Source organism: Henckelia pumila, chromosome 2, assembly GCF_033568475.1.
Source record: "Henckelia pumila isolate YLH828 chromosome 2, ASM3356847v2, whole genome shotgun sequence".
NCBI classification, from domain to species: domain Eukaryota; kingdom Viridiplantae; phylum Streptophyta; class Magnoliopsida; order Lamiales; family Gesneriaceae; genus Henckelia; species Henckelia pumila.
The window spans coordinates 103884447-103911798 of NC_133121.1; the positions used below are offsets into that span (position 1 = coordinate 103884447).

Below are 27352 nucleotides of genomic sequence, written 5' to 3' on the forward strand. Positions count from 1 at the left end.
ATTCCGCTTACAAATTAGTTGGATTTCATATTCCGATTCATGTAGTTTGAGTAGTTGTATTTTTTGGCTACATAAATTATGTAATTCGATCTCTTAATGTTAATATGAGTACGTTTGATAGAATATGCCGATGTTTTACAAAAACAAATTATTTTCATTGTGGTTTTATAATAAAATGATACGATGTATATACAAGTTGTGATATTATACAAACAAAAATAATTTTCCTTATCATAAGGACATACAGGTTAATGTTAAATAACTAAAAACAGTAAAATTAATCCAAAAACAAGAATTGCCAGCCTAGAATTCCATAATAAAAATTAGAACAAAGAAATTGAAAGGAGAATAAGCGAAAAGTTTTTATTTCTTTCTGCGGAAATTGGGTCTACTCTCCTAATTCTCACCGGCCTTCTGTTTGCTTAAAAATACTACTGGAGACATCCATGTCCACGAAAATAAATAACAAGCCGCCCCTCGTTCCAAGTTGAGGGATTACATGAACATCTAATCGATGTTCATGTGTTTATTTCTCGCCGATGCAACTCACCTGATCATCGAAGGTTTACCTAATACACATTGATGAAATTTAACGGAATTGTCATAAATAAATAAATAACAAGCCTAGGAGGAAACAAAAAAAATTATATTATTTCAATCAAATATAATTAAACAGTCCCAACTCAGTTTGGCTGAATCAGGGCATAATTACATACGCAAACTTACTTTATAGTACATGAGAAATTTCTCCATGGCTTCCACCAATACTAGCCACCAGTTTCAATAACTTGTTTCTTGAAAAACAAAACCCCCCAAAAAAAAAATATATATCCCTAAACCTTAATTCTCATACACCCATTGGGCCTAAGCGGGTGCTATCCAGGCCACCACAGCTCTCCAATTTATAGGCAAGCTTTTGATCATATACCAAATATATATATATAATAATCATACATATATATAAGTTTATATATATAAAGAATGAATCAGAATTGGCCGCCTTCGTATGTTTGGCCGAAGCCCCAGTTGGATGGCGCCGCATCGTTGCTAATGAGGGTCCGGCCATCGCTGGTGGTGATTTGGAACGAGAGGCTCTGTCCGTTGAGGTACGAGTTGCTCTGCCAGTTTTGTCCCCAGTTTCTCGACATGGGTTGCCATCCTGTCTTGGAACCTTTGATCGACACGCTCCGAACGTCGCCGGCGCCCGCCACGTTCGTCACCAGCACCAGGTTGAAGAAAGAGTGCCCGTTTATGGTGAACCTTATTCCTCCCTTCTTCACACATGGCACTCTGTATTTCAAATCAATATATATTAGTTAAAAAAGAAAAGCCGAGGAGAAAGTGCTTGTTAAAAGTTCTGACTAAATTTGAGTTACCTTCGGTAAGAAACTGGGACGATTCCAGCTCGGTAGACTCCGATTTGCAAGTAAGCGGGCTCGGCCAGATCGAAATGTTGGCGGGGGGGATTGCACCATCCGCCGTTGTCGTTGGGCAGAGAAGGGTTGGGGGGGCAGAAATTGGTGGCGGTGACGGTGATGGTTCCCGGGACGCACGACCTTCTGTCGCCTGCGCATGTCAGCTGGTAGCACGACCCGCAGCTCAAGCCATTGTTGAACAAGGCAGTGCTTAATGCTGCAGTGTTTGTGCCATAGCCTTGGCTGTACAAATTGCCATATCCACAAGCACCTCCTGCGTATATATATTATAAAGTGCGTCAAATTATAAATTGTCTAGCTAGTACTCTTTTCAAGAAAATAATCGATCGAGCCCAAAAAGTGACTTACCCATTGTGCCGGATGCGTCGCCTCCACCGTAGAAAGTGGCATGAGCATCTTCCCACCCTCCAAAAATATCACCATAAGTCCCACGCATGAATAAGCCCAAAAATGAGAAGATTATCAGACAAACCATTGGAATATTTGCAGCCATTGATCAGCAACCAATTTATAATGTAATGTATCGTTTTATATATTATTCAAGAAACAGAGAGGAAGAGAGAAATGGAGAAAAAGTGGTATATGTTTGCTTGAGTACTTGTGAGAGCTTAGTACACAATTACTTGGAACATGAGGGCTCTATTTATATAGAGAAACTTTCAAGAAATCGTAAATTTGAGGAGACAACGACTCATGTTATTCATATTAAATATTTTTTTTTATCTCTTACATATTATTCCACATATATTCGTAGATAAATTAAATGACAATAATCGGGGATTGGGAATAGGGGATATCGGGCAGGCAATTAATGTGGCGAGGTGGAAATTGACAAGTGAGCCGCAGAGCCACAATAACAGTATCAAAATAGTTCGAGTCACATAAAATGCACATGCAATTGTTCCAAAACGAAACTACCATTCGCTAATATCATAGACCCTACATGCACATGCATTTCTTTAACTCTGTTTTTTCTAAAAAAAATTTCACAACTTCTTGATTATGAGTCTTGTTATTTTACCTAAAATATTCCCTATCAGGGTATGTACAAGACCTAAAATATTGGCAGCATTTGATAATACAGGGTTTTATTTTATAATTTTCTTAACCACCGGCAAGGCTTATGGTGTAAAGACTAAAGATTTCGTATAAAAGATCGAATTCCGCGTATAATTTTTGGATTTTTTTCAGGTTCTTCCAATTTTTAATGGATTAGATACTATATGTGATTTGTGTTGCTCCTTCTGAAATTATGCGATCACATTCAAACATGTACACGAGGATCTATAGTATTATATTGCATGTTCGGTTGTGTGATTGACATATTGTCCTAATATAAATGCATGCATGTTCAAGCTATAATTGAAGATTTTTGGATGATTCACAAGTTGACAAGGAAAAAGTGGCAAAAAAAAAAGAGGTTTAGATGAACAAACTCTCTTTTTAGAAAAGGGAAAGAAAATTGAATAATATACGTAGTAATATTCAGAATTTCTTGCATTGCAATTGATTGATGTTTGTTTTGAAGTTCGTGTCACTTGGAAGAATCAAGTTAAATTTGGAAGAATTTAGAGAAAAATTTCTACTATAACTTAGCTAGGCGCACAGTTTAATACGTACATATATGGAGCGAAGCTGAGAAGATTTGGTGGAAATAGTTTTTGAATAATCTGGTCGATCGAAGGGCCTACCATGTTAGGGGCACATGCAAAGGTCCTAACCAAATGCTAACTTGTACCCCTCGCATCATTTTCATGAGTTTAATGCACAAATAAATTATAAACTTTTTTTAAAAAATATATATATATCACAAAGATTTATAGTACTAGCTGTATATGGACAGTACTTAATTAAAAACAATTATATTATATAATACGTACAGCTAGAAATTTAATAAATCATTGTCATCCAACTAAATATCGTAACAAACTAAGTATTTATGTTGAATTAAAAGAAAATGATATGACTGTATACACATATATACCTGAATCCATTGATCCATCTAGCGTAAAAGATCAAATCTTCCAAAGCATTGAGATGGTAACATATATAAGAGAAATCTATTATTCATTGTGTCTCGAGGAGTACCATGAACATATTACATATATATCACCTGAGCAGTCTTTCATCCATCACAAAAAACTTAATTGAGTTAGTTTCTACACATGAGATGGATCATAACGATTAAGATAAGATGGATCATAACGACTTATCTTAATACTTTAATTAAAAACTCATGTTTAATTAGATCACCTTTCGTGAGCCTATAAAATAGTTCCAACAAGTAAAATTAATTACAGTATATCGGAATTCGGAAGAATCAGTGGAACGTGATGATATAAAACATGCATTTATATACAGAACATGTAAATGGAGGTAATGTTATATATATGAAACAAGAAACAGAGAAGTAATTAAATGTGGATGATGGTTTGGATGTAGAAATCATATCAAAAAAAATATAGTTGTGATTGAAATTAATTACATGGAAAGTGACTGAATAAGCAAACCTGAAATAATATCCACAAAAAGGCATGTGGATTCCCTATCCAAATGTTTGGTTGTTTAGGGGCCAAAGGGTGGTGATCTTCATAAGGGTTGTCCAATGGTTCAAATTGTTTAACGAGACAAAGGGCAGTTATATTTTATGAAAATGGACCCTCTCCCACTAACCCAATTCATTCAACAATTTTTTTTTTTTCATTTTCAAGCCTCGTTTTAATGGGATGGTCACAAATTTTGGCCACATAAAAACCCCACACATCAATTTTCTTTGTTCGGGACTCAATTGTTTGCCATGTGCTCTTTTATTGTCATTTGGATGTTAAGGTATTTGATTTGACTATTTTTTTAAGGGTTTTGTTTTATTTTTTATTAAAAAAAATGGTACTTATATTGAATTAAAGACCTTATGGTTGCTCGGTGTTAACGGTTAGGATGTGACTCGATATTTATTATATTCAACACATTGAACAACAAACAAATAAATTTCCTAAACTATAATTATGTACTAACTAATATTAGAGATTATTCTACTATAATTTCTCGGTTTTTTTTGAAAACATATCCCTTCAACTTCCTTAAATTTATTTTACTCAAATTTTTTTATTATTTATTTCAATGAAAGTATTTATATATTCAATGATAAATGCATAGAACTATTGACATATTATATTGGATTTATGGTTTATATATCCTACTATTTTATTGTAATAGAAGCCCAAATCCAAGCTGTCATCAAATTAATTTGGTGAGGCCCGAGTTAAAATTACAAATATATCTTTGAATATATATTTTTTAATTAAAATACATATCTATAATACTATAACGTAATTTCATTGCCCATCTATGATCTATCACCTAAAATTACACACCTAAGTTCTTTTATTTTTTTTATATATATAGTCGTGCGTTCGTGAATAGTTATTAATTTTTTATTAACAAATTTGTGAAGAAAAAATTCATAATCACTTGTTTTTAGAGCTTGCAAATACTACCTTACTTCAAAATTGATGGGTTGTGAAGCCGTGGACCTTGGTTTCTCTATTGGGTTGGGCTCCTGAAAGTTGGACCTTTGAGTCCATAATATAAATTTTGGGCTTTGAAAGATTAATTGGAGGCCTGAGTAATAGGGCTATTAGGCCTGTTTCATTTGGTTGATGTAGGGCTTGACTAGATTAGCTCGTGCACTGTTTGTTATAGTATGTACATTTTTTTATGCGATTCAATGACTTGAAATTTTGAATATAGCCCAATAACAAAAAGTTTTAGTGGGACGGGTTTGGTTCGGATTTCAGCCCAGTTTCACTTGTACAAAGATAAATTGAGAGGCCCGAGCTAAACAAAAGTTTTATTTTTCAGTCAGGTTTCAACCTTTTATATAACTATTACTATATAGTAGTATTCCGTTGCATGTAACGTACAGTCTGGTTTTTTTAATGAAAAATAAATTATAAAATTTAAAAAAATACTGAAAAATTAGCGTTTTCCTGAACACATAATCACAAAACGTGATAAATGTATCATTCTACAAAGTGAGTGACACTTTCGTAAATAAAAAATATCGAAGGACACAAAGTGAGAGTCATTTTGGTAAATAATATAATATCTAATGATTAAAAAATAGGAAACTAATAATTTTGTTCTATTGAAAATTAAGTTAGGATTATAATGGTAATTTCAAATTAAGATTCACCAATAAATTGAAAGCTAGTTAATTATAAAGTCCCTATTACTCTGATTCACAACTGGCCGTGCAAGCAGTCATTGACTCATCTGCAGCTTGTGGATATATCGATTCGTGCGCTCAAGAGATTAAAGATATGATGGTGGAACCAATGATAAGTAGCTTAAAAACGTTCTGCCAATTATGTTGCACGTTCATTAGCACAATTTGTTATTTCTTCCCCTACACTTTTTTATTGGGCGAACGAAGAATTTTTATCTTGGTAGATCGGTTAATATTGTATCATTGACTTCTCTTTATTAATAAAAACTAGCGAGGAAGCACACGCGTTGCGTGTGTAAAATATTATATACAAATATAATGTATTGTATATTGAATAATTTTAAAGTGCTTGTTTATTCTTTTTTCTTGTTTTTTTTTCAAATATAAAAAAAATTAGTCATGAATGAAATTCAATTTTAATTAATTGAAAAAAATATGATAAAAGAATCGATGATGCGAGCAGTTGAGAAAAAAGGTGAGATAAATGAGTTGGTGAGAGAATGTAAGTGTACAAAAGGAAATTTTTTTTGAAGAAAACTGACCATGACACAAAAAACAAATAAAATAAACTACGCACACTGAATAAAAATAATAAAGATAGTAAAGATGATACGAGTTTTTCAGTCCAAAAGTTATAGTAAGATAATACATGTATTGTGTGTCTCATTGTCGAATGTCGATCCGTTAGTATATATATTGCCTGAGCGGCCTAATCTAAACGAAATGAAAAAAAAATTGAGTCGGGTCTGGAAATTGTGACCATATTTGCGTGCGTATACTTATATATAACAAACATTATCTTTAGGTACGTCTCCGTGTGTATGTATAACCACACAAAATTTTTCTGTGTTTTTTTTTATTTTATGAATATACATACTGATCGGGAATATTATTTTGATCTACATGAAAGTATAAAATAATGGTTCAAAAAAAAGTATAAAATAATATTAAAAAAATTCTAAAGAGGATGCATATCTTGTGACATGATATCGGATGATTCAAACGATTTAGTTCAATCTATCTTAAAAATGTTAATAATTTATGATTTGTCATGTCAATATTATAATATTAATTATGTATATGTGTTGAGATGTGTATTCTTAAATTATTGATTTGGATATTATTCATATGATAGAATATTCAAACTAACGAAGATAACATGATATTTATGGAATATTTGAAAAATGTTTCACGACCGTCCTATTAATAAATATTTTATAACTTTAATAATAATGAGTTGGTTTCACACTCGTTACATTTTTAATGTGCGAAATATAATATATAATATAAATAAGAAATGGTTGGTTGCCAATAGAAAACATATATACAGGCACGTGGTTTTCTCATGTCTGTGCATGAGCACCCTTCGCATACACGCGCTATGCTCACTTCTTCGCATGCCCACAAACAATCCCATTTGTTCGTGTTTTACCCAATCAACAAATCAAACCACAACCACTTGGATTCTTCTACGAAATCTCCTTCTATTTTCTTGTACGAATCAATTCAATTCCAGCCCTTTAATTGAATTCATTGCACTCCTCCCCAACAACGCTCTGAATTCTCCTTCATTCCAAGATTTCAGTTCTTGGAATCCCCCTTTGTTTTTTTTTTTTAACTCAAGAAGAATCATAATTCAAGAAAATTGTTCCAGCGTGTTTGATTGCTTTCATATCATACACAATCGCCGTCTTTACTGAATATATGGCGGCGGCGGCGGCAAATGGGATTCAACCCATAGGAAACATTCTTAATTCCTCTTTCCTTCAAGCAAATAAATCGAATCAGATATACTCTTCGAACCCCCCATGTCTTCCCACCTTCAATCGAACCCAGAAATTCCCAAAAAGGCCTTTGTCCGTATCATTCGATTTATCCAACAATTCCGCCATTGTCTCCTCTCCCGCGGACGATGTCTTAAAGGGTTCCGATGAATCACATGGTAAAGATTCACTCTCTTCAGAAAAGATCGATTCTTGGATCCAAGAATCGGTGACAGACATTGTGAAGAACTTGAAGAAAGCCCCTCTGTTGGTCCAAATACACGCGGAAAGCAACGGAGTCGGCGAGAAGAGGAGATTGAAATGTAAGATAGAAAAGGCCGTCTTCGAGAACTGGGATTTCTTGAAAAGTGAATGGGAAAACGAAGGATCGAAAATCCCTGATGCTGTCGTGTTCGTGGAAGAATTGGAGGAGGATCAAGAAAATACGAATCAAGAGTTGGGAGAGGGCGTGAATCGGGTGTGGGGAATGGTTGTGCAGGGGAAAGGGGTGGATTGTGTGCCCAGATGCTATCTGCTGAAGACCAACAGGATATGCGGCGGGTTGGGTCTGGGATTTTGCACCCATTTTTGCTTGATGAAGGTGATGGATTTTAGGGAAAGTGCTTTGGGGCAGTTCAAAGATTGTTGGTTGTTACAATAGATTAGTGATTTGTAATTTGTATTATTGGGGATTGGCTTCTTTAAATCCCTTTTCATAATTGGTTAATGATGATATATTGGTTTCCATTTATAAATGGAGTATCATAGTACGAAGCTATCCATTTTATGTACAGTGGATTGGATGGGGAAGGTTGCCAAATCATTTGGTTCGTTACTTGTAGCATCGAATTTCCGCTATGGCGCAATGCTCGAGCTATAATTGTTATTTTCCTAAAAAATAATTTATTAACTTTCTGTGTTTTAAATCTTGAACACACGTACAAACATACGTCATAACAATGGAGGTAACAATGGGCATACAACAAGAAATCCACTCTTATACATGTTTTTTAAGGTATGTGTTCTCAATATTAAAACACCGAGAGTTGCGTGTTTTCCTTTTTCCAAATAATTAATGATACTTGATCGATTTAAAAATATGATAAGACATGATGTATTCTTAACATTATTATTATTATTTTTAGGTAAAATTTGTAAATTTATTGAGAATAATCAGTCATTATATTCTTAACATTATTAATATTGTACATATGTATAAAAACATAATTTTCATTTTCATTTAGAATTCACCAGTTAGATTTAATTAGTATAGAGTATAGATTTTTAATTCAATGGTAAGATAATGATGATGAACTATGTAATATCAAGTGTTGTAAACGAACCAAACATGTTCGTGAGCTTTTTGAGTCGGCTCGATAAATTTTTGATTCGTATTCGAACTTATCGAACTCGAGCCGAATTTGAACATGTTCCAACTTTTGTTCGAGCCGAGCTCGAGCCAAAATTATTTTGTTCGTTAGTTCGCGAATAGTTCGCGAGCCTTAATATTTAATTAATATAATATAATTATATAATAAATATATATACATTTTGAACTTTTTCGAACATTTCAAGCTTTTTAAACCATAATATCCAAGCAATAGTTCACGAATATGTTCGAATAGTTCAAGCCGAACTCGAGCCAAAATGTTTTAAATTATCGAGCTTCGAATCGAGCTCGAACTCGAACTCGAACTCGAATATGCTTATATCGAGCCGAATTCGAGCCTTAAAATTTTAACATTATTCGACTCGTTTCGATTCGTTTGCATCCCTAGTCATACCAAAGATCATGTGTTGTCCCTTAATTGATCCCAAATACGAATATTTTCCAACTTTTACCCTAAAATAATATGGCTAAACTAAATACATAATACTCCCTCCGTCTCAATTATATAGTCCACGTTTCCTTTTTTATTTGTCCCAAATACATAATCATATACCATATTTAGTAATAATTTTTTACACTCATTTACTAATATACCCCTATTAACTACACATTGAAAATTGTGCAATCATTTTTTAATACATTAAATAGGGGGATAAAATAGAAAGTTTGTATAAAATTTACTTTTCAAATAATTTTTTCTTAATCTGTATGAAAAAAGTAGGACTATGTATTTGAGACGGAGGAAGTATGTGATTTGGAACTACAAAATTATAATTTGTTTTTTTTAAAAAAATATCAGATATTTTACAAATTTGAAGTTTCTAATACTCAGATCAAATTAATGCAAATCGGTTTTTTCTTTATAATAAAAAGCCCACACCTATGGATGGCAAAGGAGCGGGTTCGAGGCGGATTTGGTCGGGTCCCGGCTAAAAAAAATCCGGATCCGAACCCGCCCCGCCTCAATTTTAGACCCGCTCTGTATCAAAACCCGATGGTTCCAACCTTAGTTGGACACGTGGACCCTATTTATATTTAATTAAATACTTTAATATATTATTTTTTTTAGAAAGCTTGTAACTTTATTGAGAATAATCATTCAGTATATATACGTGGTGAGTCCGGGAGCGGGTCCTCTCAAACCCGCGAATCGCCCTAGACCCGCCATCAGACCCGTCCCACAACCCGCTTGACCGGGTTTGAACCCGCCCCAAACTAAGCGAGTTTGACACGATGCCAGATTTTAACCCGGCCCATTACTATATATCCCTACCCACACTTGGAAAAATTTGACCAAATATAGATTCGAAAACGTGTTCTTTGCAAGAATTCAAAACGAGAGAAGCGAGGAATAACAATCAAACTGTCTAAACACCGCATATGAAACGTTTTTAAGCATGGTGAAAAAGCAACATGTCATTCGACCCTACCCACAAATGATATGGGTACTTCCGGTCTCGATTATATAGACTTGTTTTTCACACAAATTAAAAAAATTATTGGAAAAAAAACAAGTTATATACAATTTTTGTAATTTAACCCTATTTAATTTATTCAAAAAATGATTGTATTTTTTCAAAACATGGTTAATATGGATATACTAGTAAAAAAATTAGAAAAAATATTGCCAAATAGGCAAATACAGTACAAGCCTATGTATTTGAGATAAACAAAAGAAATATCCATATTATTAAGACAAATATAGTATAAATTTGATAGTCTAAATAAAATGTAATCTTGAAATTTGATATAAATATGTGATCTTGATATTTAAAAGATTTTACGGTAAACGGATACAATGATATTATAAAAATTTAAGAATTTATATTGTTTCAAATTGAATAACGTTTTATATAGACAATCAAATTTCAAGATTGTATGTGTATTATTGCCACTATTGATACAATACTTAATGAGATTATAAAAATTTAAGAATTTCTTTTGTTTCAATTTTAAAATTGAATAAAATTTTATTTAGACAATCAAATTTCAAGATTACAGGTATATTATGCCTACTGTAAAACCTACCCAAACGACGATAAAAGGTCACATGTGTTTCTTCACAAATTTTATTTATAAAAATTTTCCTCAATCCATTCGGTAATATTTTACTTATAATTAAAAATTTTTGTTCTTATGCATGTTAGCATTAAGCTTTCTCCGATTTAGTATGTTTCATATCTCCTCTGGATGCATGTTTTCGGACCTCGATTCATCTCCGTCTCGTCTCAAATTTTGTTCTGCATATATTAAAAGGCAAAATTACCGAGACGAAGATGAACCAGGATTCAAAAACTCCCAAAGGAGATGTGAAACAACCTCATTTTGGAGAAAGCTTCGTCGCCGGATGTGTCTCATTTTTTCAAGCCTATGTTTGGCGAGGGCTTCTTGGAATATTTGGTAATATAAATTCATTTTAATTGTTTTGAATGTTTCAAAAAAAAATTTCCCTTTTTGGATAAATTCAAAATTTCAAATTCGTTTTGGATCTTCATTTTCAAAAGCTGGTCAATAATTTTGAGTTGTCATCCACTTGATTTATATTTCAAAATCAAAAAAAAAATTCCTTTCAATTCTCTCGAGCATATATATTTTCTTTCAGTTGAGTTCATTCTAACCTAAATGTAGTAAGCTAACGCGGAATCCAATGATCTTATATTGGTTTGAACATGTGGGATCCATTAAAGACCTCACATAATCAAATTAAAATTGGACCATTAAATGTAGTGTAAGTTGTAACTGTAAGGATACTACCAGCTTTATGCAAGCATCTAATTAACCTATTAGAGAAATTATTGATTTGTGTTTGTTGCATATAACTATGTTATATAGTTCTTGCCTCCACAAATTGCTCCAACCATGAAACACTTGGTTGGTGAAGAAAATCAACTCCAAGATTCGACTAGGAAAACATGGCTTGTTTTGATCTCATATGTCAATGGCCTCCTGGCATTTCACAAGGGGTGGGATGAATTTTTCATACAACAGCATTTATCGATCGAACAAATAGTTGTATTCGAGCACGAAGAGAGATCCTTATGCTTTAATGTGAGAATCTATGATACTGAGGCGTGTGAAAAGCTGGATTTTGATCAAGAAATTTCCGCGAAGGATGAATGTGAAGATGAAGATGAAGATGTTGGTGAAGAGTTGTCCTCCAAGTGTGACTGTGTGACGCAGGTGAGGAGGTTTCCCAAGGACTAAAAAAATTGGCATCTTGTGATGGTTAAACTGACATAAATCATCGCATATTTGAATTTAGCGATGGTAATTTATGTCGTCTAAATTATCTTTACAATGTGTTTGAAGATTTGGTTTTGGATTTGAAATAAATGAATTTTAAAATTTCATTGTGATGATGTCGATTTTTTCCTCCGGTTCGGTCTGGTAGAATGGATCCTCCAATTTCTTTATAGAGTAGGTCGGGTCGGGTATCAATGAAATCTGCGCAAGCAACAGCTAGGTCAAGGGGCGCCGAAAGTGTTTTCGGCGTGACCCCTCCGATGCCTAAGTCAGTGTCTTGAAGGCAGAGGGTATGATTAATGCGAAAACTGAGAGATATGAGTGCGTGAATGTAAAAATGAGAGTGAGTGTTGATGAATAATGAGTAGTGAATAATGAATAATGAATAATGCAACCATAACAATACCTGTATTTATAGGAAAAGAATAATAAGTTACCTAGTAGAATTATAACATGTCTTGGACTAGAACTCTTCATCCATTGGTCCCTTTGTAAGCTTATCTCTATCTCGTGAATATTTGAAAAGATCCGGGCTTATCTCATATATATTAGAGTCCTACCTGAACTCGAAAAAAGATGCATGCGGCCTATTAGGCCCAGCCCAAGTCGGCCCATAAAATACCAGCCCTGGTCATATCTGGTAGACCCATTATAAACGGGCTCAGGTTGAAATATTTTCTCGGGGTAACAATAGTACCTCCCGAACTGGTCTAAAATAAGAATGAGTTTAGACCAAGATTGTAGACCGGACCCCGAGCTCAAATAAAGAGGTGTAGATAACAATTGATTAGAACCGAGCTCGAATAAAGAGCAATAGACGACAACCTGATGAAACCGAGCTCAAATAAAGAGCAATAAACGACAATTGATGTTGACGAGCGGATCGGGCTTTTAGGATAACCACGAGTTGCGTGGGATTACATGATGCCGAGCTTGGTCGGGCTTTGGAGAATACCACTGACGTAGATTTATGACGCCACTGATGTGGACTTTTTGATGCCACTAATGTGGGCTTTTGATGCCACTGATGTGGGCTTTTGACGCCGGACCTGCCCGGGCTTTGAAACCACTGATGTGGATTTTTGATGCCACTGACGTGGGCTTTGAGTGCCAGACCTGCCTGGGCTTTGAAACCACTGATGTGGGCTTTGATGCCACTGACGTGGGCTTTGAGTGCCGGACCTGCCCGGGCTTTGAGACCACTGTTGTGGATTTTTGATGCCACTGACGTGGGCTTTGAGTGTCAGACCTGCCTGGGCTTTGAGACCACTGTTGTGGATTTTTGATGCCACTGACGTGGGCTTTGAGTGCCAGACCTGCCTGGGCTTTGAGACCACTGTCGTGGATTTTTGATGCCACTGACGTGGGCTTTGAGTGCCAGACCTGCCTGGGCTTTGAAACCACTGATGTGGGCTTTGATGCCACTAACGTGGGCTTTTTGAGACCACTGATGTGGATTTTTGATGCCACTGACGTGGGCTTTGATGCCACTAACGTGGGCTTTTTGAGACCACTGATGTGGATTTTTGATGCCACTGACGTGGGCTTTGAGTGCCAGACCTGCCTGGGCTTTGAGACCACTGTTGTGGATTTTTGATGCCACTGACGTGGGCTTTTAGTGCCAGACCTGCCTGGGCTTTGAGACCACTGTTGTGGATTTTTGATGCCACTGACGTGGGCTTTGAGTGCCAGACCTGCCTGGGCTTTGAGACCACTGTTGTGGATTTTTGATGCCACTGACGTGGGCTTTGAGTGCCGGTTCTGCCCGGGCTTTGAGACCACTCTTGTGGATTTTTGAGTGCCAAACCTGCCTGGGCTTTGTAAAGTATTGAACCATAAATTGGGCCTTATTGCTAGATTGCATGCCCGATGTGATATAATTGGGCCTTACAGCGAGATTGCATGCCCAATGTGATATAATTGGGCCTTACAGCGAGATTGCATGCCCAATGTGATATAATTGGGCCTTACAGCTAGATTGCATGTCCGATGTGATATAATTGGGCCTTACAGCGAGATTGCATGCCCAATATGATATAATTGGGCCTTACAGCTAGATTGCATGCCCGACATGATATAATTGGGCCTTATAGCGAGATGACATGCCCGCTATTACAAAAAAAGCCCAATAAAAGACAATAGAAGTCCAATATAATATTGGGTTAATGAATGACTTCACATAAAAAATTTATTATGAGATAACTCAAAATGCGTCACAACAAAAATAGTTTGCTAAAAATGAAAGCACTGAAAAAACTTATCTTTATTTCTCGAGTCACCATATAGGCTTGAATAAATTTTTTCAAGGTGTCAAGCTAAGGGTTCGTGTTAGTAAAAGTGCCATGAGTCGAGCACAAGTGTTGTCCATGTAGCCAAGTGTAACATGTGTTGAGTTACTAAACAAAATTTCTCGAACATGATGAACTCTTGATGTGAAACACAATGACAAAATCTGCGAAAGTATGATTAATTCATAAAGTAGAGCTTCATTCGTATACAGAAGACATCTGCCTCAACTAGAGCATGAAAATCTTCGGCCGGTGATAAAAATATGAAACCATGCAAAATGAGCCAAGTAATAAAATAGATCTTATCAATGACAACCTAAGTCAATTTGACATAATGGCACAGTCGCGAGATATTAAGATAACTGGTATAAATCAAAGTTCGACAAACTTATTGATACTACACGTGATTTCGGCATTGCAAACATATTTGATTACAAAAAGTTGGGATTATCTCGATTTGGCTTTGGATGACCCATCATGGCCTGAGATGATAGGTCAGAGTCCAATTCACGCGAGAGTATTTGCAATACTAGAATTCTATTTTGACTTGAATATTGATCTAAATATTACTTCAAAATGAAATCATATAAATCAATTGTTGCATAGTGGCCTTCGAATTCAAACAATCATGCGCACATGAAATGAGATTCAAAGATTTAATATGTCAAATTTGTTGGAACCTAGGTGGCAATCCATGTATCGAATATTTTTAATCATAATGGGCCAAAAATCCTAACCCCATGAGAAGATTAGCAACATCTACTTTCGTTTTTACAGATATAAAATAACAAAGGGGTGGGGACCTTGGACACTCAGTCAATTCGATGTTTTCAAATAAAAATAGTGTTGATCCCTCTCCTAATTACACATAAAGGATCTTCATAATATTTGATATAATTTAACGTTAGAAAATAAAAAACTTATCTTGCCAAGTATGAAGATGCGAGTGACTTTGGGGTTGCACTGCTGGAAAATTATTGCATATCTAATTTTGGCGAATCTACAGACTCGTCTCCTTGAAGTTATGTCTTCAAGCAGTTGGTGGGAGTGAAATTTCAGATTTGAATGTTTTCTTCATGTGAGGAGTAGGAGACTTTGTAAATATATTCTCGAAGGCTCGCAACAATAGGGGCATTAGAACAATGGTGGGTGCTTGATTTGGAGACGCGAGTTTGCAAGCCTATGCGTCTGATTATCATAGAAGCCGACAACTGTCAGGGCAGCCAGCCTTTGATAGGTTTCGGTGGGGCGACGGTGATCGAACATGGGTTTGGCAATAGACGAGTGAAATTCTGCGGCCTTTTGCTGGGATTATGCTATAGGGACTTTCGTTTTGGGTCTTTCGTGGGAGGTGTGGGTGATGAGTGCATAAGCGGAAGGGGAATAGATGGCGGATCGATGACAGTGTTGTCGAGAAAGTTTAAGATAATCGGAATATTTTTCTGATAATAATGTTGACCTCCACCGTACATTAACCAAAACTTTGGGGCAAATTTCAAAACTCTTTTTCCTTCTATTTTCAACCGTATAGAGAATATGGGAATAGATGTCGTTCCCACAGACGGCGCCAATTGATGATGTCGATTTTTTCCTCCGGTTCGGTCTGGTAGAATGGATCCTCCAATTTCTTTATAGAGTAGATCGGGTCGGGTATCAATGAAATCTGCGCAAGCAACAGCTAGGTCAAGGGGCGCCGAAAGTGTTTTCGGCGTGACCCCTTCGATGCCTAAGTCAGTGTCTTGAAGGCAGAGGGTATGATTAATGCGAAAACTGAGAGATATGAGTGCGTGAATGTAAAAATGAGAGTGAGTGTTGATGAATAATGAGTAGTGAATAATGAATAATGAATAATGCAACCATAACAATACCTGTATTTATAGAAAAAGAATAATAAGTTACCTAGTAGAATTATAACATGTCTTGGACTAGAACTCTTCATCCATTGGTCCCTTTGTAAGTTTATCTCTATCTCGTGAATATTTGAAAAGATCCGGGCTTATCTCATATATATTAGAGTCCTACCTGAACTCGAAAAAGATGCATGCGGCCTATTAGGCCCAGCCCAAGTCGGCCCATAAAATACCAGCCCTGGTCATATCTAGTAGACCCATTATAAACGGGCTTAGGTTGAAATATTTTCTCGGGGTAACACATTGGTATTTGAAAAAAAATTAAAATATAATTTGGAATTGAATTTGGCAATTTATATTTTATATTTTAAAATTTTGGATTCCTTATTAATTTTTTTAACAATAATATTTATATCAATGCTCGTATTGTTATAGATAATTTGTTGTAGATGATAATTGAGATTAGGTTTAATTATCATGTTATCTACTATTCAAATATGTAAATACACTCTATAAATAGAAGCCTCCAATAGTGAATAAAGCACTCCTATTCATTCTCTCAACTCCATATTCTTTATAATTTTAACATGTTATCAGCACGAGTGCTCTTTGAGATTAATGATGAAATATCACGATGAATGCCTCGCAGGCAGTGATACAACACATACCATCCTTCAAAATAAAAGATACTTTTTGGAATTAACATTAGCTGAAAATAATGTTATAACAATATCAGGTGCATCAAAAATTATTGAAGGCTATGGAAAGGCAAAAATCATTTTACCAAATGATACAAGCCTATACATTGAAAATGCACTATATGCTAGCAAATCCAGCAGAAATTTGCTTAGCTTTAAAGATATCCGTCGAAATGGATATCATATTAAAACATTAAATGAGAATAATGTTGAATACCTTGGTATTACATCTATTATATCTGGCCAGAAGCAGATAAAATAAAAGTTATGTGCACTCCCTTCTGGGATGTATTTTACCACAATAAAACAGTTGAAGCAAACACTTGCACAAACCAAAAGTTTATCGACCAACAAAGCTTCAAACTATGGCATGATCGGCTTGGTCACCCTGGGGCAACAATGATGCGCAAAATAATAATGAACTCACATGGACACCCTTTAAAGAACCAGAAGATTCTTTTGCATAATGATTATTCATGTGTTGCTTGTTCACAAGACAAACTAATTATAAGACCTTCCCCTACAAAGGTTGATGTTGAAATTCCAACCTTCTTGGAAAGAATCCATGGGGATATTTGTGGGCCTATACACCCACCATGTGGATCATTTCGCTATTTCATGATATTGATTGATGCGTCTACTAGATGGTCACATGTGAGTTTGCTTTCAACTCGAAATATAGCATTTGCTAGATTACTTGCGCATATTATTAAATTACGAGCTCAATTCCCAGATTATTCAATCAAGAAAATTTGTCTTGATAATGCTGCTGAGTTTAAATCGCAGGCATTTGATGAATATTGTATATCAATAAGGATTACAGTTGAGCATTTAGTTGCCCATGTTCATACACAAAATGGCTTAGCAGAGACATTTATTAAACGGTTGCAGTTAATTGCTAGACCATTACTAATGAGAACGAAACTTTCATCTTCTGCGTAGGGCCATGCCATAATACATGCTGCATCATTGGTTCGCATAAGACCAACTAATTATCACCAGTACTTACCCTTACAACTTGCTTACGGTCGAGAACCTGATGTTTCTCACATTCGAGTATTTGGTTGTTCAGTTCAAGTCCCTCTCCCACCCACACAACGAACCAAAATGGGTCCATAACGTAGAATTGAGATTTATGTGGGATTTGATTCACCATCTATTATTAGATATTTGGAACCTTTGGCTGGTGATCTTTTTACTGCGAGATTTGCAGATTGCCATTTTGATGAGTCAGAGTTTCCAAATTTAGGAGTAGTAAAGTTGTATCCTGAAGAACAACGAAAAATTAGTTGGAATGAGAAAATACTATCTCATTATGATCCTCGAAATAATCAAAGTGAGCAAGAAGTTGAAAGAATCATTTACTTGAAAAGAATTGCGAATCAATTGCCCGATGCTTTTGTCAATACAAAGAATGTGACAAAGTCACATATACACGCAGAGAATAACCCTGTGAAAATTGATGTCCCTGTAGGACCAACTAATATTCAACCTGCAAATAAATCTAAAATACGCCAGAAGCGTGGTCAACCATGTGAAGCCCCTATCCCACATGGAAAAAATCAAGGATTTAAAATGGGCTACAATGGACTTCTATAGCAACTTGGGTTAATCATTTTCGTAAAGCGAGGATGAATACGAAGTAGTTGCTATAGAGGCCCATTGTGCAGTCGCGCAGGCGCGGGCCTGGGCCCGGGGTATGACAGAATGGTATCAGAGATGGTCACCAGCCGGCAGACCTCGGGAAATAAGTGCTATGTGGGACAAAGTGCTACGTGCGTGGGAGCCACCTCTTGAACCTGCGGGGCAAAGTGCTACATGACGGGAGCCACCTCTTAAACCCGTAGGAGCCACCTCTAGATTCCCAGTGCTGGTGGATCAAGAGGTCAGGTCGCGACGAGGATGTCGCGTTCTGAAGGAGGGGTGATTGTGAAACCCATATCCCACATGGAAAAATCAAGGATTTAAAATGGGATACAATGGACTTCTATAGCAACTTGGGTTAATCATTTTCATAAAAAAAGGACGAATACGAAGCAGTTGCTATAGGGGCCCATTGTGTAGTCGCACAAGCGCGAGCCTGGGTCCGGGGCGTGACAAACCAATTGGTTCAAAGGACACTGTACCTCGAAAAAGAAAGGTACAAGATAAAGAAAATCCAAAATCTCCCGAAAAAGAAATTCCGGATGATATTGTAAGAGAAATCAATGAACATGGTATAGGAAATATTCCTGAAGAATTGCAACTTGGTGAAAATAATGAGATTTCAACAAATTACATATCATCTCGAAAATTGTGGGATCGAAATAATACAATTATTGATAATGTCCTTGTGTTAAATATGGCCTTTGAAATTATGCATAATGGGGATTTAGAACCACAATCGGTTAATGATTGTCAAAAGAGAAATGATTGGCCAAAATGGAAAGAGGCCATACAAGCTGAATTAGATTCACTAAAAAGACGTAAAGTGTTTGGACCCGTAGTTCGAACCCCTGAAAATATAATCCCAGTAGGATACAGGTGGGTTTTTGTGCGAAAGAGGAATGCAAATGACGATATTGTAAGATACAAAGCTCGACTCGTAGCCCAAGGTTTCTCGCAGAGACCTGGAATTGACTATGAGGAAACATATTTGTCTGTGATGGATGCCACAACTTTTCGATTCTTGATCAGTTTAGCAGTATCAGAAAATCTTGATATGCAACTAATGGATGTAGTAACTGCTTATCTTTATGGTTCACTTGATAGTGATATATATATGAAAGTCCCTGAAGGACTCAAACTATCAAGAGAAAATAATGCAACTCCCAAGACTATGTTATCAATAAAGCTGCATAAATCCTTGTATGGATTAAAGCAATCTGGACGCATGTGGTACAATTGTCTTAGTGAATATTTGTTAAAAGAAGGGTATACAAATAATGCTATTTGTCCATGTGTATTTATAAAAAAACAGATAAGGGTTTTGCAATTGTGGCGGTATATGTTGATGATCTAAATCTTATTGGCACTCCAGAAGAGCTTGCTAAAACTGCCAATTGCTTGAAAAATGAGTTCGAGATGAAAGACTTGGGAAGGACAAAATTTTGTCTTGGACTACAGATTGAACATTTACAAGATGAGATATTTGTTCATCAATCATCATATATAGAGAAGGTATTAAAACATTTTTATATGGATAAGGCACATCCATTAGCATCACCAATGGTTGTTCGATCAGTTGATGCTAACAAAGATCCTTTTCGACCGCTTGAAGATGGAGAAAAGATCATAGGTCCAGAAGTACCATATCTAAGTGCGATTGGAGCATTGTCATATCTCGCAAATTATACTCATCATGATATAGCATTTTCTGTTAATCTTCTAGCGAGATATAGCTCATGTCCAACCCGAAGACATTGAAATGGTGTAAAACACATTTTTCGTTATCTTCGTGATACAACTGATATGAGATTATTTTATTCAACAAAATCAAAGTCTTCTTTAGTTGGATATGCAGATGCAGGTTATCTTTTCGATCCACATAAAGCTAAATCCCAGACAGGGTACGTGTTTACACGAGGAAACACTGCCATATCATGGAGGTCGGTGAAACAATCCCTAACAGCAACATCTTCAAATCACTCTGAGAATATGGCAATGCATGAAGCAAGTAGAAAATGTGTATGGTTGAGATCTATGACGCAACACATCCAAGAATCATGCGGGTTGCCAACAACCAAAGATAGCCCAACAGTTATATTCGAAGACAATACTGCATGCATTGCACAATTAAAAGGAGGCTACATCAAAGGGGATAGAACAAAACATATCTCACCGAAGTTCTTCTACACACACGAGCTTCAAGAAAAAGGTGATATTGATATCCATAAGATTTGTTCAAGTGATAATGTAGCTGACCTATTTACAAAGGCACTGCCGACATCAACTTTCAAGAAATTATGGCACAAATATGGATTCATCAGTTAAAGGATCTTAGATGATTGAGTTCAGGGGGAGCATCTATTGTTGTACTCTTTTTCCTTCGTTCAGGTTTTTTCCATTGGGTTTTTTTGACAAGGTTTTAATGAGGCAGCACTCAAGACCCCATATTTCTCTGTAGCGATTTGTTAATTTAATAATGATCTAAGGGGAGTGTTATAGATAATTTATTGTAGATGATCATTGAAATTAGGTTTATCATATTATCTACTATTCAAATCTGTAAATACACTCTATAAATATAGTCCTCCAATAGTGAATAAAGCACTCCTATTCATTCTCTCAACTCCATATTCTTTATAATTTTAACACGTATAAATTTTCCAAGAACAACTGATTATTTTTTAACATGTAAAAAACTATAAATTTTATCATTATCAAATTAAAATAAAGTTATCAATTTTGATAAATTTTGTTGTTTAGTATTAAAAAAAAATTAAAGAGAAAGAAATAATTTATAGAATTTGATAAATATAAAAAAAATTTATTAGTATATGATCGTGTAAATGGATATTACAGATTTTTTTTTGAATGGAATAGATATTACATATTTTGGATAAACTTTATTTTGTAAAATTTTTAAAGAAGATTTTGAACATATGAGTAAGTTATATATTTTAATACTAAAATAAAATAAATTAATTTCTTTTAAACTCAAATCCCATTAAATTTTATTATTTTGGTGCTCACAATTTTTAATTGAAAAAACCATAAATACATTATAACGCAGGCTTCTGGTTTCGACAGAAAGCCGAGAAAGCAAAATTATCAAAAGAAGACTATAAAGGCACATTAATAAAACTTTAACCATTTAAAACTCGTAATAAAAAATGATTTGTATACTAACCTTTAACCAAATTTAAATAAGAGTACAAATTAAAGGTTTAATATATATAGGATTTACCTTGATTTATACAAAAAAAAAGCATTATATGAAAGTCATGACTTATGATCGCATGAATATTGCTACAATTATTGAATATATATATATATATCTAAAAATAATAATAATAATAATGATAATGATAACGATAATGATAATGATAATAATAAAGTTTGTTGGTGTTGGATATTGGCCTCGAAAATGGTAACACCAAGAACTTCTGCAAAATTTCGATGTTCAAATTGGCAAATTTGAATTAATATAGCAGCAAAAGAAGTTGAAAACATCATACTCCCTCCATCCCATATATATTGTCCTATTTGGATTTTCACATAGATTAAGAAAAATGTACGTATTGAGAAAACAAATTCTATATAAACTTCCTATTTTATCCCTATTCAATATATTAAAAAATGATTGCACAATTTTCAAGGTGTAGTTAATAGGGGTATATTAGTAAAGAAGCGTAAAAAAATATTACTAAATATGGTATATGACTATATATTTGGGACAAACAAAAAAGGGAACGTGGACAATATAATTGGGACGAAGGTAGTATAACATAATAATCAAGTAAAATTTTCTGAATATTTGATCAGTAGATAAAAAATTTAAGAAAACAGGGTTCATGTAATTATTACTATAAATTAATTCATCTAAGAAGAAAACGAAAGAAACAAAAAGACCGAATTACCTAAATATAAATAAAAAAATCCCAAAAATCTTCAATAAGCGGTGAGAGATCTTGAGCAAAATTTTCCCTCTGAAAGTATTGATTATTGCAAGGATGTATAAAAGAATAAAAAGTTGAGACTGAAAAACAAATCAATCTGATTCTTTCGGTTTAAATTTCATAGTTCATTGCCCATTTAATGCACTTCACCGCTCCAAATTCTTTAGCCATTATTTGGAACTTCCTATAACATAGGAAGTTCCAAATTGTGTTGGGTCGATAAAAATGAACAATGAGAGATCGAACCTTATCATCTCATAATTTCTTCTATATTTGGATGTAAAAAAACTCAATTTAATTGTCACGGTCATCTGACTCATCTCGCTTCCTTTGTGTAGTAGAATCATTCAATTGAAGATTAAAATTTAAAATTTAAAACATGAGGGAATGAAGAGGATCTGAAAAGTGGGCAGGGAGAAACCACTTGGAAAAAGTTAAGAAATGGGAGTCGAAAGAAAAAAATGTTCAGCCCACGTCAATGAAAATGGTGGAAATTAAAGCGTAGAATTTTTTAAAAAAAGGTTTTTATGTTTTTTAATTAGTTCAAAAATGTGTTATTAAAAAATGTGTTATTAAATTTATAGTATAATCTTTGTTGGTATTTGTTATTAACGTATGAGAGCAAAAGCAATAAAAAGGGTATGATAGTACATTTGATTGAGGCTTCACCAATTAATTGGCAAGCAGTTTTTATAACACCCTCTACTATAATAATATAGTAGAGAAGTAGAGATACATCACATGTGATTTAGAACCATAGAATTATAATTAGTTTTTTTTTTAAAAAAATTATCAAAGATTTTACAAATTTGAAATTTCTAACACTCGAATCAAATTAATTCAACTCAGTTTTTTCTTCATAAAAAGCCCACACTTGGAAAATTTTGACCAAATACAATTTCGAAAATGTGTTCTTTGCAAGAATTCAAAACGAGAGAAGCGAGGAATAACAACCAAACACCGCATATGAAACATTTTTAAGCATGGTGAAAAAACAACACGTTATTCGATTCGACTCGACCCAATAATGACAAGTACTCCCAATCTCGATTATATCGATTCGTTTTTCACTCAAATTAAAAAAATAAAAAAACAATTATATACATTTTTTTTTATTTTAACCTTATTTAGTTTATTCAAAAATGATTGTATTTTTTTTCAAAACATGGTTAAAATAGATATATTAGTAAAAAAAATTAGATAAGATATTGCCAAATAGGCTAATACAGTACAAGCCTATGTATTTAAGATGATAAACAAAAAACAAATCCATATAATTGTGACAAAGATAGTATAATTTTGATAGTCTAAATAAATGTAATCTTGAAATTTGATATAAAGATGTATTAATCTTGAAATTTGATATAAAGATGTGATCCTGAAATTTGAAAGATTTTACGTTAAAGGGGTCAAATGAATATACAATATTCAATGAGATTATAAAATTTTAAGAATTTATGTTGTTTCAAATTGAATAAAGTTGTATATAGACAATATATAATTGCCACTATTGGTACAATACTTAATTTTTATTCAATTTCCTAATTGACTAAAATTTTATTTAGCCAATCAAATTTCAATATTACAGGTATATTATGTCTACTGTGAGACCTACACAAATGACGATAAAAGGGTCACATGATGTGTTTCTTCATGAATTTCATTTATAAAAAATTTCCTCAATCCATTCAGTAATATTATACTTTAATTCAAAATTTTTGTTCTTAGGCATGTTAGGATTAAGCTTTCTCCGATTCAGGTTGTCTCATATCTCCTCTGGAAGCATGTTTTCGGACCCCGATTCATCTCCATCTCGTCTCAAATTTTGTTATGCATATATTAAAAGGCAAAATACTGAGACAAAGTACTTTTGGTTATCCCTTTAAGTTCTGTAATATTTGTTCTTGTTTGATTTATGCATGTTAGCCTTAACTGTTGTCTCGGTAATTTTGCCTTTTAATATATGAAGGACAAAATTTGAGACGAGGCGGAGATGAATCGGGATCCGAAAACATGCATCCAGAGGATATATGAGACAACCTGAATCGGAGAAATCTTAATGCTAACATGCGCATAAGAACAAAAATTTTGAATTAAAGTATAACATTATCGAATGGATTGAGAAAAATTTTTATAAATGAAATTCGTGATGCGTGTGAAACGCTGGATTTTGATAAAGAAATTTGCGAGACCGATGAAGATGTTGGTGAAGAGATGCCATCCAAGAGTGACACAGGTGATAAGGTTTCTCAAGCATTAAAAAAATCGTTGTTTTGTGACGGTTAAAACGTCTTAAAACCGTCGCATATTTGAATTTAACAATGGTAATTCATGTCGTCTAAATTATCTTTACAATGTGTTTGAAGATTGGATTTGGATTTGAAATAAATAGATTTTAGAATTTCATTAGTGTTTGACAAAAATTTAAAATATGATTGAAATTTAATTTGACAAATTTATATTTTATATTAAAAAAATTTGTATTCCTTATTAAATTTATTTTTATAACAATAAATACTTGTATAAATTTTCCATGAACAACTGATTATTTTTTAACACGTAAAAAACTATAAATTTATCATTATGAAATTAAAATAAAGTTATCAATTTTGAAAACATAGGTTTTTGAGTGTTAAAAAATAATTTTGTAAAGAGAAATAAATAATTTATAGAATTTGATAAATATAAAAATATTTTTTATTAGTATATGATCATGTGAATAGATGTTACAAATTTTTTTTTGAATGGATATTATTACAGATTTTGGATAAACTTCATGTTGTAAAATTTTTAAAGAAGATTTTAAACATATGAGTAAGCAATATAATTTAATACTAAAATAAATTTATTGCTTTTAAACTCTAATCTCATGAAAATTTACCATTTTTATAATGATTTAATTAAAATTAACATTCAAATATGAATCTTATTTTAAAATTTCGTTTTTCTAAACACTAAAATAGTATATAGAAATCCTAATCCCACCAAATTCCATCCAAATTCTTGCAGCTACCAAACAAACTGTTACGGTTAGTGACATTTGCGATCCAACATTACAGTTCCATTAACCCGTCGTGACTGGTGGCGATTTAAGTTCTAATGAACTTGGCGACAGCCATACAACCAACTGGCGCTACTATATGTCAACAGTTTCGATGTTGATGCGTTAGTTTATTTAGCGACGCTTTTAACGAGAAGCGTTGGTTGAAATTCTGGTATTTTGTCGATCCTCAACACATGACGTCAATTTTCATTAAAATGTCAATTGAGGGGGTGGTTCGATCCTACAGTGAGGTACCGTTTGGTACATGAGATGAAAGTGGGATGAGACACAAATTTTTAGTCATCTCATGTTTCTCTCATTTTTTTGTTAACCCAATGATATCTCATGGCTCGATATAACATTAAATGTAGGCTTGATGACAAATACCTCTTAACCTATGATATTAGTGGAGGATGAGTGTCATATAAATGAAATTGTGTGAAATTGACAATGATAATTAAGAGAATAAACACAATAATCCTACAAAATAAAAAACATACAAAACAACATATTATTCATATCTATGTCTTGCTTATCCACATCTCATCATGTTTTTATTCATCTATCGTACATCTCATCCATGATACCAAACGGTATCTGAGGGTATTACCCCCACTGTAAGTGTGTGGCCAATAATTGACCACACATCAAAAATCATGTGGGTCCCACATCAATCATGTGGGACCCACATAATTTTGGGCCAATGAATGGCCACCAGCTGCTAAGGGGGTAATACCCCTATGTAGCTTCGAACCACCCCAATTGAGGACTGAGGTACAAGAAAGAAATATTTTAAATCCTCGACCTTTTGCGTCATTCTATAATCATTCTTGAAAAAAAAAACCAAGTTGGGCCTTTTGCTATTTGTTTTCGCTTGTGCCTTAACAATTTTGCTTTATCCTAACCACCGATTTGATTTTTCCTGTGCAGAAATACGTAAGAAATAATAATCCCATAAAGAATTTTGGTGAGCAGTGAGTACTACTGGATCATTATTTGGCTTTCTTCTTCAAGACTTGGGACCATTCATATCTCATATATATGCTATACAATTGTCACCAAATTTCTCGTGGACGTACGTCATTGCTAAACGTATAATGCTCGTAATATGGAATTTCTTGTTGTATGTCCATTGATATCTCTATTGTTAATACATAATAACACTCAGAGATACATAATTTATAAATTATCTGATAGTTTATTCGACTAGTATTTTATGCTATCTCTATTGTTTTTGGCCCACCAATCATGCCCAACTCCGTGTCCACCATGTACAATAAGTGAGTTGACCAATACAATAGGTGAGTTGACTTGTACATAGTGGGCACGGAGTTGTGCATGATTGATGGACAACATAACAAAACTCTAAAAATAAGGAATAATGTCCCTTAATTGATCCCACATACGACAATTTTCTAATTCTTACCCTAAAATAATATGGCTCAACAATTAAAATAAATACATAATATGTGATTTAAAACCATAGAATTCTAAATTACTTTTTTAAAAATATTATCAGATATTTTACAAATTTGAAATCTCTAATACTCAAATCAAATTCATCTAACTCAGTTTTTTCTTCATAAACAACCCACACTTGGAAACTTTTGACCAAACACAATTTCAAAAACGTGTTCTTTGCAAGAATTTAAAACAAGAGAAGCGAGGAGTACCAACTACACAACGTTTTAAAAATCGTGAGAAACACGTTTTATTCCCCCTACCCGATAATGATAAAGGGTACTGATCACCTATCTCGATTATATACACTTGTTTTTTTTCACATATATTAAAAAATTCATTGATAAACAAA

General features: G+C 34.0%; 2 protein-coding genes across 2 annotated transcripts; one reads left to right on the top strand and one right to left on the bottom strand.

The window, feature by feature from the left end:
• Window positions 1–638: 638 nt before the first annotated feature.
• Window positions 639–2061, bottom strand: LOC140879762 (expansin-A4). The gene is made up of 3 exons (XM_073283651.1): window positions 1785–2061; window positions 1377–1689; window positions 639–1290 (listed from the first exon to the last, which is right to left on the bottom strand). Exons 1-3 carry the CDS (start codon window positions 1927–1929, stop codon window positions 987–989), a joined length of 762 nt encoding a protein of 253 aa, XP_073139752.1. The 5' UTR covers window positions 1930–2061; the 3' UTR covers window positions 639–986.
• A 4959-nt stretch (window positions 2062–7020) lies between these two features.
• LOC140884198 (uncharacterized) lies at window positions 7021–8197 on the top strand. The gene has a single exon (XM_073290877.1). It carries the CDS (start codon window positions 7369–7371, stop codon window positions 8086–8088), a length of 720 nt encoding a protein of 239 aa, XP_073146978.1. The 5' UTR covers window positions 7021–7368; the 3' UTR covers window positions 8089–8197.
• The last annotated feature ends 19155 nt before the right edge of the window (window positions 8198–27352 follow it).

Excerpts from the sequence above, each read along its gene's own strand:
- LOC140879762 (XM_073283651.1), bottom strand. The coding sequence starts at position 1,929 with ATGGCTGCAAATATTCCAATGGTTTGTCTGATAATCTTCTCATTTTTG. Across the intron at positions 1,690-1,784 it reads CGACGCATCCGGCACAATGG|GAGGTGCTTGTGGATATGGC; the intron begins GTAAGTCACTTT and ends ATATATACGCAG. Across the intron at positions 1,291-1,376 it reads GTCCCAGTTTCTTACCGAAG|AGTGCCATGTGTGAAGAAGG; the intron begins GTAACTCAAATT and ends TTTGAAATACAG.
- LOC140884198 (XM_073290877.1), top strand. The coding sequence starts at position 7,369 with ATGGCGGCGGCGGCGGCAAATGGGATTCAACCCATAGGAAACATTCTT.